At 42.5% G+C, this 13,362-nt stretch overlaps 1 protein-coding gene across 11 annotated transcripts in view; it reads right to left on the reverse strand.

Annotated features, from left to right (window-relative positions):
• Window positions 1-7,295: 7,295 nt before the first annotated feature.
• Window positions 7,296-13,362, reverse strand: part of TCF12 (transcription factor 12) — a 372,696-nt gene continuing 366,629 nt past the window's right edge. For all 11 annotated transcript variants that reach the window (XM_036107006.2, XM_036107008.2, XM_036107003.2 and 8 more), the window contains 2 exons: window positions 12,686-12,839; window positions 7,296-9,653 (listed from right to left, as the gene is read on the reverse strand). In XM_036107006.2, coding sequence (XP_035962899.1) covers window positions 12,697-12,839 — 143 coding nt within the window. In that variant the 3' untranslated portion in view covers window positions 7,296-9,653; window positions 12,686-12,696. The remainder of the gene's footprint in view (window positions 9,654-12,685; window positions 12,840-13,362) is intronic.

A 13,362-nucleotide genomic window follows, 5' to 3' on the forward strand; every position in this document is an offset into this window, starting at 1 on the left:
GGCAAATCTGGACATGTCAACCCCCCCACACACACATTCCAACCCCCCCCCCCCACCCCGTGCAGGTTGCTCTAGGATACAGCCCTTCCTCCAGGAGAGGGTCAGTGCAGTCAGGTTCTTAGTCCTGCTGAAAACTTCTGGAGAAGTCTTAGGGAAATGGGAATGCTTTCATCACTCAAGGACTCAGGGGCGGCCTGTCATTTGTGAGGAAGGCTTGTGGGAGAAGCTTTGCCCTTGGTGGTGGCAGGTCTGGCTCCTAGGCCTGGTGGGGGAAGAGACACTTCCCTGAGTGGCCTATGTCTCTCCAATACCACCTGGTTGGTACCTGGAGGTATGATAGGCCCTCCTTCTCCTTCAAAAAAAATCACTCTAATCCTGGATCACCCTCTCCTGGACCCAATCTCAAGGGCCCAGCCACCCTTCCCTAGGTAGGGAAGTCGGCTCACATTGCTTCCTCCTTGACAGCTATTAATCTTCTCCCTTCTAATACCTCCCTCCTGGTCCCATGACCCTTCACCACTCAATGTCACGTGCACCACCTGAGCTATGCTCCTCCATGTCACCCTGTCCTGCTGTCTCTCCATGATCTAGGCTGGTCCCCAGAGGGGCTTCCTCGCTTGGGACTGCTCCCTGGATGTCTCTCCTGTCTCCCTGTGAGCCTCGTTGCTCTGGCTGAGCAGAGAACAGCCTGCTCTCCCCCTGCCAATGCGGGGAGCAGGGAAGCTGTCAGAAGGGACACTTGAGCAAAATCTTTTTCCTTCTTTCCTTTACTTCCTTTCTCCCTCCCTTCCTGCCTTCCAGCCTTCCAGCCTTTCTCCTTTCTTTCAACTTTTTATTATGAAAAATTTCAAACATCACAAAAGCAAAGAGCATAATGAGACCCCACATAACAACTGTCAACTCAAGCCAGCCTTGTTTCATCCGAACCTCCTCCCTCCACCCTACCCCTACTCCCCACCGCTGGACCACACTGGGGCTAATTCCAGGCACCATATCCTTTCCTCTGTAAACACTTCACTGTGTATCTCTAAAAGGCAAGGACTTTTAGAAAAACAACCACAATATCACTTCTAAAAGTATAAACAATTATTTTCTTAATAGCATCAACTGTCCGCCCCGTGTTCGGATTTCCTCAAGTGTCTCATAGCTGTACCTCCTAGTTGGTCGGGTTGGGTCAGGGTCCAGACAAAGGTCACACGTTGAGTGGGGAGACTTGAAGGGGTTGATGGAGGCCACATTCTGGTGTGGACGTGCGGTGGCTGGGGTGGGGAGGGGGCAGGGCATCCTCTCCATCCCCGCTCTGCTGCTAACCCTCCCGAGCTCCTCACCAGCTTGCCCTTGAACTCTCTCCTCCTTTCCTGGTCAAAATCAGGTTGTGGTGTGGCTTCTTTGCGTCCCCACCGTGGCAGTCACCCCTGGCCAGGGTCCTTGTCTCTCTGTACTGAGTCTACTATCTCTGCCTGGCCACACCATCGGCAGCCCCGTTTGTCGGTCTTCCCGCTGTGATCTCAGCAATGGGGGGGGCAGTGGGTGCCTGGCGCACCATCAGGCCTATTAAATGTGTGCCAGTGGGGGGGGGGGGCGCCTGGGTGGCCCAGATGGTTAAGCGTCTGCCTTTGGCTCAGGTCATGATCCCAGGGTCCTGGGATCAAGCCCCACATCAGGCTCCTGGCCCAGCAGGGAGCCTGCTTCTCCCTCTCCCTCTGCCTCTCCCCCTCCTCATGCTCTCTCTCTCTCTCTCTATCTCTGTGTCTCAAATGAATAAACAAAAATCTTAAAAAAAAAAACAAACATGTGCCAGTGGGGAAAGAAGAGGTGTGCAAGTCATCCTTTTTTGATTTGCTGCGCCCTGGGCTTGCTTTCATTAGGGGGGTTTAGAGGTGCCTCCTGTGTTCCACACACCTCTGACTTCCTCAGGGAATTCTCATAATCGTGTGAGCTACCGTGATTATTATTTATCCCCATCTTACAGCACAGGAAACTGAAGCTCTGAATGGTGGTTTAGTCAGATCTCAGGGGTGCTAAGTCGTAGGTCCCTCCTATCTCACATAGCCCTCCCCACTACCAGTGAAGAGCCATTTGGGCTGTCAGTCCTGGCTGGAAAGTTCTAGAAAATGCCAGTAATAGAGCAAGCGGTCTCCTGCTTCCCAGCTGCAGGAAATGGTTCTTTTGCTATCTCTACCCCGGTCTCAGGGCGATTACCCCTTTCCCCATCCAACCTTTCTCCCCCAGCCCAATGGAGCTGAGTTCTCCTCTGCTGGCATCCTCAGCCCCCAGTGGATGAGCAAGCCTAGAGCAGGTACTTCAAAGCCTCCTGCTTAATTGTGCCTTCCTGTGCATCATTAAGCTGGGAGCAAAGCCCAAAAATTAAACACGCATTTTCATAGGAGATCCTTGCAGGAAGGCAGCCCCTCCTCAGCATTGTTTGTACTGGGGAGCTGGTCGCCCCAGGTTTGGACTAGGCAGGACGCCCTCGGCTGCTAGGACATGTTTACCTGCTTCTTCCTTGGTTTCCTGCTCCTCCCCCTCCAGCCCTGGACAGGAAGAAGGCCAGTGGTTCTCGGGAAAGAATAGTTCCTTTGTGTTTTCTTTCTTTTCTTCCTATGCCTAATTAGGAATTATGCTTGGGAATCAAGCTAATTAATCTCTGCCAGCCCGGGGTGAGATCAAGCTCCTCACACTATCAGCGTTGATCAATAACTCACTGCTGAGAATCTGAAAAACAACCCTGCCCCTTTCAGCACAGGCTTTAATGAGGATGAGGTGGAATGGCCTGGGGGAGGCCTGGAATGAGTAGGTGTGGTGGCCCAGTCTGACGGGATGGAGGTGTCAGGAAAGAGGATCCTCTAGCCTGCACCTTTGAGTGTGAGGTGGCCCCCACGGGGCAGGGCTTTCGAATGCCCGAGGCCCTACAAGGCAGAGGTTGGAGATTCATTACTGTGCTTTGAAACACCATCCAATTTCTCCGAGCTGCGAGGGTGGTCACTGGGAGCACTCAGAAGATGGAGAAAAACCATCATGGCAAATGACTGGGTCATATTTCAGGTCAAGGTGGTCCAGAGGCCCTGCCACCTTGGCCCATCAAGGACCAACGGTCGAGAAGAGACTCGGGCTTGAAGAAAAAAAAGGGCTGTTGAAGGCCAGGGAAACGGGAGAAAGCAAAACAAACAAACAAAAAAACCCCAAAAACTCATAGGGTCCCTTGGGATCCTGCCTGGGAGCAGGGGAAAAGGGGTCTGTTTAGAGCTTCTAAAAAAAATCTGTGCTGTCCCTGGGGGTCCTCATGGCCTAGGCACTAAGTTAGATCTTCAGGATACAGAGATGGGCTTTGCTCCAAGAGGGGAAGACAAGTGTTCTGTTTCTTCCCAAGGAGATAATCAAGAAACAGAGAAGAAAAAGTGGTAACTGAAAGAGACTGTGGAATTGAAGAAACCCAAAATGGTTTTATGACCTTTGGAAGTCCTAGTCTCTATCGTATCAAATATGTCAAGGGGTGCCTGCCTGGCTCAGCTGGTAGAGCATGTGACTCTTGATCTCAGGGTTGTGAGTTTGAGCCCCAAGTTGGGTGTAGAGATTGCTTAAAAATAATACCTTGTAAACCACCCCCCCCCAAACAAATACATTAAAGTGAGCTCAAATCCCACGTTGAAAAGTAACTTTACTTTGCTATGAAATTTTGAGATAACTTTTAAAATTACTTTCATTTTTGCAGTTTAATTTTTTTTGAGAGAGCGAGCAAGCTCCTGCCATGGGGGTGAGGGGAGGGGCAGAGGGAGAGGGGAGAGCAAATCTCGAGCAGACTTCCCGCTGAGCGTGGAGTCCAACACCAGGCTCCATTTCAAGACCCTGAGACCACAACCCTAAGCCAAAATCAAGAGTTGGATGCTTAATGGACTGAGCCACCCAGGTGCCCCCATTTTTTGCAGTTTTTTATCTTTTAGCTCCATAATATTTTTTTCAGGTTGCAAATGTTTTCACACGCTTGGAGGCCTGGGGCATTGTGTTTACAGTGCCTAAGGATAAAAGGCTGAGAGAGCCTGGAGACTTTAGCAAGGACTCTGTCTAGTGGAGCATTGACCCTCAGTAGTGAGAAAGGAGAACCTGGCAGCATGCAGCAGTACCCCATATCAGTTTTTGGAAAAGACTGGAGGTCTAGGGGGTCCCTAGGTGGCTAAGTTGGTTGAGTGTGTCTGCCTTTGGCTCGGGTCATGATCTTGGGGTCCTGGGATCGAGCCCCACGTCGGGCTCCCTACTCAGCAGGGAGTCTGTTCCTCCCCCCTGCTCATGCTCTCTCAAATAACTGAGTAAATTATCTTTTTTTTTTTTTTTAAGATTTTTTATTTATTTGAGACAGAGAGAATGAGAGAGAGAGAGAGAGCACATGAGAGGGGGGAGGGTCAGAGGGAGAAGCAGGCTCCCTGCCGAGCAGGGAGCCCGATGCGGGACTCGATTCAGGGACTCCAGGATCATGACCTGAGCCGAAGGCAGTCGCTTAACCAACTGAGCCACCCAGGCGCCCCAACTGAGTAAATTATCTTAAAAAAAAAAAAAAAAAAAAAGCCTGGCGGTCTAGGCCACGGGGAACAGAAAAACCCTTTCGGGTTGCCTTCTGGAATAATTGATTTAAGAGGGAAAGAAAAAGAAGACAGGAAGGTTATTTCTAGTCCCATGGACATGCATGCCCAGTATAGGGCAGAGTAAGAGCTCCTGGGGCTGGGGGCACTCATAGGGGAACACCCCAAAAAGATGAGGGCAGGGCACACTGTAGCCTTCCAAATCCAGGTGGCTACAAAGATGCCCATGCAGTAGGCAGGGATTATCACAATGTCCCCTGAACATCAGAACACTGGACACAGCAACCTGAAGAAATTCACCAGTCTGCATCACCGCTCACAATAACGGAGGAATGGGGTTCATCCTTCTCAGTAACACGTGTAGGTTTACTTGAATGTGGAATGACAGTTTTTCAAATACTGATCAGCCTGTTGCGATGAGCTACAGTCCCAGCGACTGCTCCGCAAACCCTCTGGGTTTTGCCAGTTTGTAGGAAGTAGCAGTGAAGTGCTATGGAAGCCGTGGCGGGCCATCTCCATCTCCCCTCGAGGGAGAACCTGTCCGGGGAGTTGGCGGTCAGCATCCAGGGCAGCACCTTTGCTGCCGTGTTCCTGAGCTCTGTCTTCCCAGGTGACTCCCAGGAAATGGCTGGCCACAACAGGGACATTCCTACCTTACCATTTCTGCACAACGCAAGACCCTCAATGAGCAATCTTCATGGACTCCATCGGACTGCTCGGGACTTTCTCGAGGCAGCCTGAGGCTCTTCCTACCTAATCCTTTTTCCTTCTCTTCTTCTTTCAGATGTCAGACCTGCGTCATGGTAAGGCCATTCCCTGACTATGCCTGATTCCTTTCCCTTTTGTTTCCCACTGGTACTACCGCTAACAAATTCCTCTAACTCCATGTTGGCATCTGCTTCCTGAGGACCCAAACTGACACAGCTGCCAACTTGCACAATGTGACCGGCCAAAGCCTACTGGCTTGCTCTTAAAATGTGAAGGCTTAAAAAATAGTCCTCATAAATTGTAGCCATAGGAGGGTGCTGAAAATAAATGTTTCTTTGGATTGCCCCGAAAGAATGTAGACCACTGCAAAGATGGGTCAACATCTCTTGGGGTTGACTGGACCACCATTACCTCTCACAGGATGCCTAATGAGGAATCATCCTGGGAGCTGGTTTTAAGGAAAGCTATTATTTATTTAAAAAATATTTATCATTTATTGAGTACTTATGTGAAAGGAACCGTGGTAAGAGCTTTCCATACATTGTTTCTTTCAATACTTACACAAATCTAATACCTATCTCCATTTTTTCAGGTGAGGAAATGGAGCTAATTAGATGAGCTTGGATTTGAACTGAGGACTGTTTGATGCCAAAGCTAATACTCTTTAATCTTTATGCACACAAATAGTACACATGCATGTACACATGATGTGATTTAAATTTTGAGTTTCCATAGAAGAAAAAAATATAGGAACCAGAGGAGAGGAAAAACAAGAGAGAAAAAAAATGTGGTAGAGGAAGCAAAAACAAAGCCACTGAATAAAATTGGCCTAAACATCGATAAAGAGAGAAAAGAAAAGAAAGGGAGGGAGATTTTGTCGAAGTTTTAAATGTCTTGATCTGTTACTGATCATGTGCTCTTGGGAGACATACAACCTCTCTGGGCCTCAGTTTCTACAATCTATTAATGAGGCAGTTGATGAGATGGTGTCTAGATGTCATTTCAGCTCTAACATTCTATATTTTCTTCTTAGAGCTTTTTAGTTTACTGTTTTGTATAAAGAGAAATCAAAGTACAATGTTTAATTGCTTTCACCATATCCCACAATTAGCAAAATGATCTGTTGGGCCTCCAGTGTGAACAGTGGTCTTTACAATTAACCAAGAGAAGCAATTTGCTAGGATCCCAAGAGGGTGTGATCACAACCATGGGTATCTTACACACAGGCCCTACATTACTGGAAGTTTGTCCAAAAAAGTTTGTCTACAGTTTGTCTCAGGTTCTTGCTTGGCATTAAGTCCTCATGGATAGTCTCTATGCATATTTTTGGTGGTGATGGGTGGGTGGCATTGTGTGTGAAAACCTAGATGAAAACAGAAATTTTCATCTGAAAACAGTAAATAATACCAGTCTCTACTTACGACAGAGGCTTTTTGTAAGAAAGGGGATATAAAACGTGAAGAATTTTGAAAAATGTTAATTTGAAAAGCCATGTTTGAATGTTTTTCCATCTTCGCTTTTCTCTCGATCTGCAAGAGAGCAGATTTTAACTACTAATCACTGTTTGGTCAACCTTCAGAAAAAGGCTGAAAGGCCACTATCCGTACAGAGGGCAAGGGGAGAAATACACAAGCCAGGGCAACTACAAAGTAGATTACCAACTTAGTTCCACAAGCCTGATTCTGTCCTGATGGGCTTCCCAGATAATATAGATAATGCAGATTATGAAAAGCACTGTAAGCCTTAAAAATTCTCACCACACACACAAAAAAGCAATTATGTGAGGCGCTAGGTATGTTAACTAACCTTACTATGGTAGTCATTTTGCAATATATACAGATCTCAAATCATAATATCGTCCACCTTAAACTTACACAATGTTATAATGTCAATTATATCTCTATAAAGCTGGAGGAAAAAAAGAAAAGCAGTGTGGGAGGAATGAGATGGAGAAGAGAACAAAATGCATTATTCTTTAAGAGAGGAATGTAAAAAACTCACTAGTTTACTATGTTAAAAAAAAGATGGCACATTTATTGCTACATAAATGTTATATACATATTGTGTTTTCTGTTACAGTGACAGAAAAAATTTTGAACTTCTTGCTGCTGGTTGAAAAGGTTTATCAATAATACCTTGAATTTGACACAGGATACAAATCTGCAATATAACCAACAATGGAAACTGGAGAACAAGATGAGAAGCAATTCATCTCGGACAATTAGCTCTTACAATACTCCATAGGTACTACACGGTATGCTAGAAGCCTACTATGGTCTTAAAACGCTATTGTAAATTTCTGATATTAATGAACAGGTTATGGTAAATAACCCTACATTTTTACTACCTAATATAATAAAATAAAGTAAGAAACTTTTTACTGAAAACTTTTCGATTTCAAAAATCTAGAAAGAGTAATATTTAGAATTCAAGAAATTTTCTTACAAGATTATTGTATAAAAGACTAGCTACAGTGAAAAATAAGCCAAATGTTTTTTCTTTCTATTTTATGAAGGAAAGCTTCTGGGCATACTGCAAAGTCTAATATAGCGAAAAAGACAACAAGCTCTGAAGAAAAAAAGGCCAGGCAGTGGCGTATGCTCACTCACACATCATAAGCAACAACTTCTGTTTAGCTGATTAACACTGAAATGAAGAACAAGGCCACAGATAGAGTCTGATGTAATTGGAGAATATATGCAAATTAAAGTAACCAAAAAGTCCACTAAGTTCACAAAAGACAGATTCATTAGGAATCATCCTGATTGGAGGATCTGAAAGTCCTGTCTTAATTGTTTTTGTTCTTTCAAATTAACAGAAATCTTTAAAGTTACAGAGTGATTTGGGTCCTTTCTTCTGTGTGCTGACTGCCTTTGCTGATACTGGCCATAAGGAATTATTAAGCCAAGACAACCTTGTTTAGCATGTTTTTCTCTCCCAGGGCTGTTGTGGTGGAAGACAGATTTCATGGAAGTTCAAAGTGATTATGATATCTTAAAAAACAACTCTGAAGGATTAGAAACAGAGGGGTGCCTTAATGTACGGTGCTAAGATGGACTGACAAGCACTGGTTTATGGCTAATCTGGCTCATCTTCTTGGGATGGGGGCAGATGGTTTGTGGTTGATTAAATCACCCACTGAATTCCTCCCCATTGACCAGCCATCCAAGTGACAGAGAAATAAAGGTGAGGATAAGGAAACACGGGTGACCATTGCTCTTGTATTCCGTTTGGTAATTAGCCTCAGAGTGGTGTGGTCATTTATCACATACCTGCCTTGGTGACTACTGGGTTTTGTTACGGTCACCGTAATCACAGCCTGAAAATCTTCTTTGTATTTTAAATCCATTTTTGTGCTTACTTTACAGCTAACACTTTACAAGTACTATATGTAGTACTTACTGCTTGGAAAACAAAGCAATTTCTAAGAAGTAGATTCTTCCCTTGTAATTTACACTCTTGCTATTACAAGCTTTACTATGAAATCTAGAAGCTTGAAAAGTCTTGGTTATTATTAGAAATAAAGCAATGTTTATTTTGGGGAAAATCTAGGGGACAAAATTTCCCCCTTTAAAATCTTAGCTAGGCTATGGTCACAGATGGTCTCTGTTGATCTTTGTAAGGTAAATATGCAAAGTACATAGGACTACATGAGGATTCTGGATTGTGACCATAAACTATTCAGATTCAGAGACCAAATATAACACCCACAGAGAAAATAAAAATGAATGAAAAAATGAGAGCGAAAGAAATGCTATACCAAGTAATATTTTCCTATTTCATGGAAAACACTATTCATATGGCAAAAGGATAGGAGAGGGCAAACAAAAGACTTTTCCCTTCCTTTTTAAGACACTAATAGGTATGCCGGGAATGCTAAGGGCCAATGGTTGTCACTGCTTTGTTCTGCACGTGAACAGCTTTAACGAATGCTGGCATCAGCTGAGTTTAGATCAGCTTTCCACATTAACTTTTTCCCTTTATATGTAGACCTTACAGTTCCATAACAATAAATAAAATTTGTAGTTACAATGCATTTGTCAATTCAGTTTAGGCACAAGGCAACTTCCACGATGAGTGGAGAGATCGAGACAGTCTCTGATTGTGCAGAAGCGACACACTGCTTGCAACAAAGTGATATGCTGCAAACATTTCATGGGCTGACGTTCTATCTGATGAGCTTCCTATCTTCACTTCTGATGGAAGTGTTGACCAGTTGCTTTGATCGTAGGATTACATTTGAGTTTCTTGCTTCAAGTGTTTTGTTTTTTCTTCTCCCTCCTAGCAGGTTTGTGTCTTCAGATAATCTGAGTTGTCCAAGTCCTTATGAGGAGAGGTCACCTTCTATCTAGCCTACTGATAACTCTGGAACTGTGGCAGGGAGAGCCAAGGGAAAGAACAGAACCAGTTAGGACATCATCATTAAAAATAAATACCTCCCTAGAAAAAAACAAGTTGATATTGATATTCCTCATTTATACCCAGGTTTATACTAAATTAGCAGTCTGCTAAATGACTTATAAAAGAGCTTCGGAATTTCTTTTAAGGTGTAATTGAAATAGTGTGGGAAGATCTGTAAAGGAGATCATGTGATCATAGAAATCACAAGATATAGGATTATACAACAGCTGGGGCAATTATGCAAACTTCTATTTTGGCAACATTCAAGTTGCCAATACCTGAGCTCTGAGGTTCCACTCATCCATTTTTCAATGGAGAGACAATGGTAAAGCATTCACCTCCTGATACATCTAGTCTACCATATTGTCTTAATAGTTTACACCTTCTCTAAACTGAAAGTTTCTGAAGGCAGGACCATTTGGTATTTGTTTTCTTTTCTTTTTTTTTTTTACGATTTTATTTATTTATCTGACAGAGAGAGACAGCGAGAGAGGGAACACAAGCAGGGGGAGTGGGAGAGGGAGAAGCAGGCTTCCCGCGGAGCAAGGAGCCCGATGCGGGGCTCGATCCCAGGACCCTGGGACCATGGCCTGATCCCAAGGCAGATGCTTAATGAATGAGCCACCCAGGCACCCCTGGTATTTGTTTTCACAATGGTTCCTGCTCCTGGTTCACAGAAGGTCCTCAATAAATGTTTGTTCAATGAAGGAATGAATGATTAAACTTTACTGGTATTAGTACAAATTTTATACACTTAACAGTCTCAATTTACATAGTAGTAAACACTGAAATTTTCCATTTTAGCCACTTTTGATGAAAGTAATTTTTCAAAGAATCATACCTTTCACTTCTTTATTAAACAATAACCACAGTATTGTTTTATAATAGAGTTATGCTCTTAGAAATGTATAACAGATATTCAAAGCTACCTGGCCTTATATCATGTGGTGGCAAATTCTGTGCTTTTATAGTCAGTCATTCTGTGATCCTTTATCAGCCATTTTGGTTCTAGCAGTCATTTTCCTGCTGCCCAGTCTTTTGCTGGTTTTTAATCTGTTATTAGGTTCTATAAAGAACCGAAGGTTATAAGGTGAAACCAGACAACCACCTTTTTGAAATTAGCAACCGTTAAAACATATGTTAAGATAATAAACACTTAACCTATAAAATTTTATAGAACCAAGTAAATTTGCTACATTTCTTATAACCCTGAAACTTTTTTTTTTTTAAAGGATTCTTCATCTCTTTTTGATAGGTGAGAATGCCCAGGTTTAATTTTAACTTAAGCGGTGGTATTTCCTCATTCTTGAGATAAGGGTAGAGACATAAAAGCAGTATTAGATATAGAAGCAGTAAAAGAACAGGAAGTAAACAGGGGAGGGAGAGAGATGTGAGGTAGGGAGAGAGACCAGGAAGAGAGTAAGAGGAAATGGGTACAACTAAAGAAAGACAGAGGCTCTGTGATAAATGTGACAACTCAACGTCAAGTGCTCTTTTCATAGCCCGTCAAGCGCTCTTTTCATAGCCCGGTGGCTACCTGGGACCTGAGCATAACAAGTTACCTCATCACTCTTCTTTAAAATGAGTTGCCAATTTAGAAACATTGAAAAACAATGGCATGTTTTTATTTTAAAACGTTAAAGTCTATTTTTGAACAAAAATATCTATCTTTTCATGATATTCTATATTTTCCACAAAATATGAAACAGTGGCATGAGTTTTAAAGGAACTGTAAGTTAACTAACTCTTGCCTGAAGTCTCTTTGACTTGCATAATCTGTTAGGTTGCTGGGCATTGTTTTGTGGGGGAGGTGGGTTAGTTTTCTCCAGTGTGCTAGTGTTACAAGTATAACGGACACTTAATCACATTAACCCTTCTTCCTTTTGTCCCCAAACTAACTCTTCAGTTTTGGTCTAGTTTGATCTTAGGAATGATATATACAGAGGTGGTAGGAACCAAATTCTTCAGGAAAAGGGGAGTTATGTTTGTAGTTTACAAAATGCCAAATTCCAGATTTTCAGCTCAGAATGAGATAGCTATAAAGCTGACCAAATGAAATTGCACTTGATATTTTTTTTGTGCTCCACACCTCCCATTCATTCACTTTTATTTACTGCTTTTAACATGCTGATGAAATTGGGAAAAGAACTACACACTGCTGCAGGCAGATTATAAAAATGAAGTTCCCAGATGTATTCCTAATCCATGCTGCTAGTTAAAATATTTAATTACATTCTATATTAACTTCTGCCACCTAAACAATAACTACAATTTAGGTTGTTATAGATCATGTAAATGTGTATCTTTAAGAAAAAAGATGATTCACATTAACTGCTTGGGCAACAACCTCATATTACCCTTGTCACACTGTTAAACAAAAAATCGTAAGGAAGTGAACTGTGTTTAATCCATTAAGGGAAAGATAAAAAGTTTTTCAACATGTAAAATTCCAGAGAGAAGGGCACTGTGGTTCTATCAGATGTAATACCTTTACATTCATTAGTAGATTCCAGAAGTTACGTGTAACTGATATGCTTACATGCTTATGAGAGAAAATGCATTGTTGATCCAAATGGAAGCAAGCAGTAACTCTTTTGTGAATAAAGATTTCATGACAAGAAGAGGTAGATGGTTAAGAGAAAACTGGTTGAGAATGAGGACTATGAGTGGTAGCAAAGTTATTTGACAGATTAGTCATTGCACTATTTTCTTTTTGGATCAGAGTAGTATTCATGTGAGGGCATATACATGATGATCCAGAGCAGGAGAACCCAAAATTCTTTGTAAATTATAAGATACTATCACACTTTGAATAGTAATTTGATTTTAAAGGACATTGGCTAAGTATGGTTATACAACAGAAAGGTAAACTGTTGGGATTTCAAATTACCTGTAACCTTTAGCATGACCACTGCCACCAGAGAATTCTATTCAAAAGTTCTAGCTTAGTTTAAGATGAATCAGGTAATTTCCTTGCACTTCCTTTTCATTCCCATACTTACCTGGCTGATGTTTACATATGACCCATAGGGTTGGTAGTTTCACTAAGCCCAGGATGGGTTCCTGGCAGTGTGGTTGGCGGCTCTGCCGATACGGCAGAAACTTTTTCTTCTTCCCTTCTCTTAAGGCAGGCTGCTTTGGGGTTAAGGTTCCTCTCTGAAACAGGGAAAAATAATTTTTATCGTTATAGTCATAAATTAGGAATTAGGGACTCTTAGATCTTAAACTGAACAAATTGTTCTTATGTTTTCTTTCTATGGGGATTACCACTCTCTGCAATTTCATTCCCACACTGAATAACATTACACAGAGGCAACAATGATGTGCTTACATAAACCCTCAGATTAAATAAGCCTCTAAGCTTATGTTTTTTAGTGAGTATTTGGTGTTTTCTTCTTATTCTGCTTCTGATGTAGTCTTCTAGGGTTTGATTTGATCTACATCAACATCTAAAGGTAAAGGCAGTTCTTTTACTGCTTTACTCAAACATTTTGGCAAGTGTTGTTGTTAGTCTACCAAATCTCCTCAGTGTCCTAAGATACGGTACATTGGATTGATATGAATGCTGACATTCTCTTATGTACCTGGAGAGAGACATCTGTGCTTTATAGAATTTTATCAGCTTAGAAAATGATAAAATAGATACCCACAGCCATTCCTCTATAAAAAATGTGCCAAC

This window comes from Halichoerus grypus, chromosome 8 (assembly GCF_964656455.1).
Source record: "Halichoerus grypus chromosome 8, mHalGry1.hap1.1, whole genome shotgun sequence".
Taxonomy (NCBI): Eukaryota; Metazoa; Chordata; class Mammalia; order Carnivora; family Phocidae; genus Halichoerus; species Halichoerus grypus.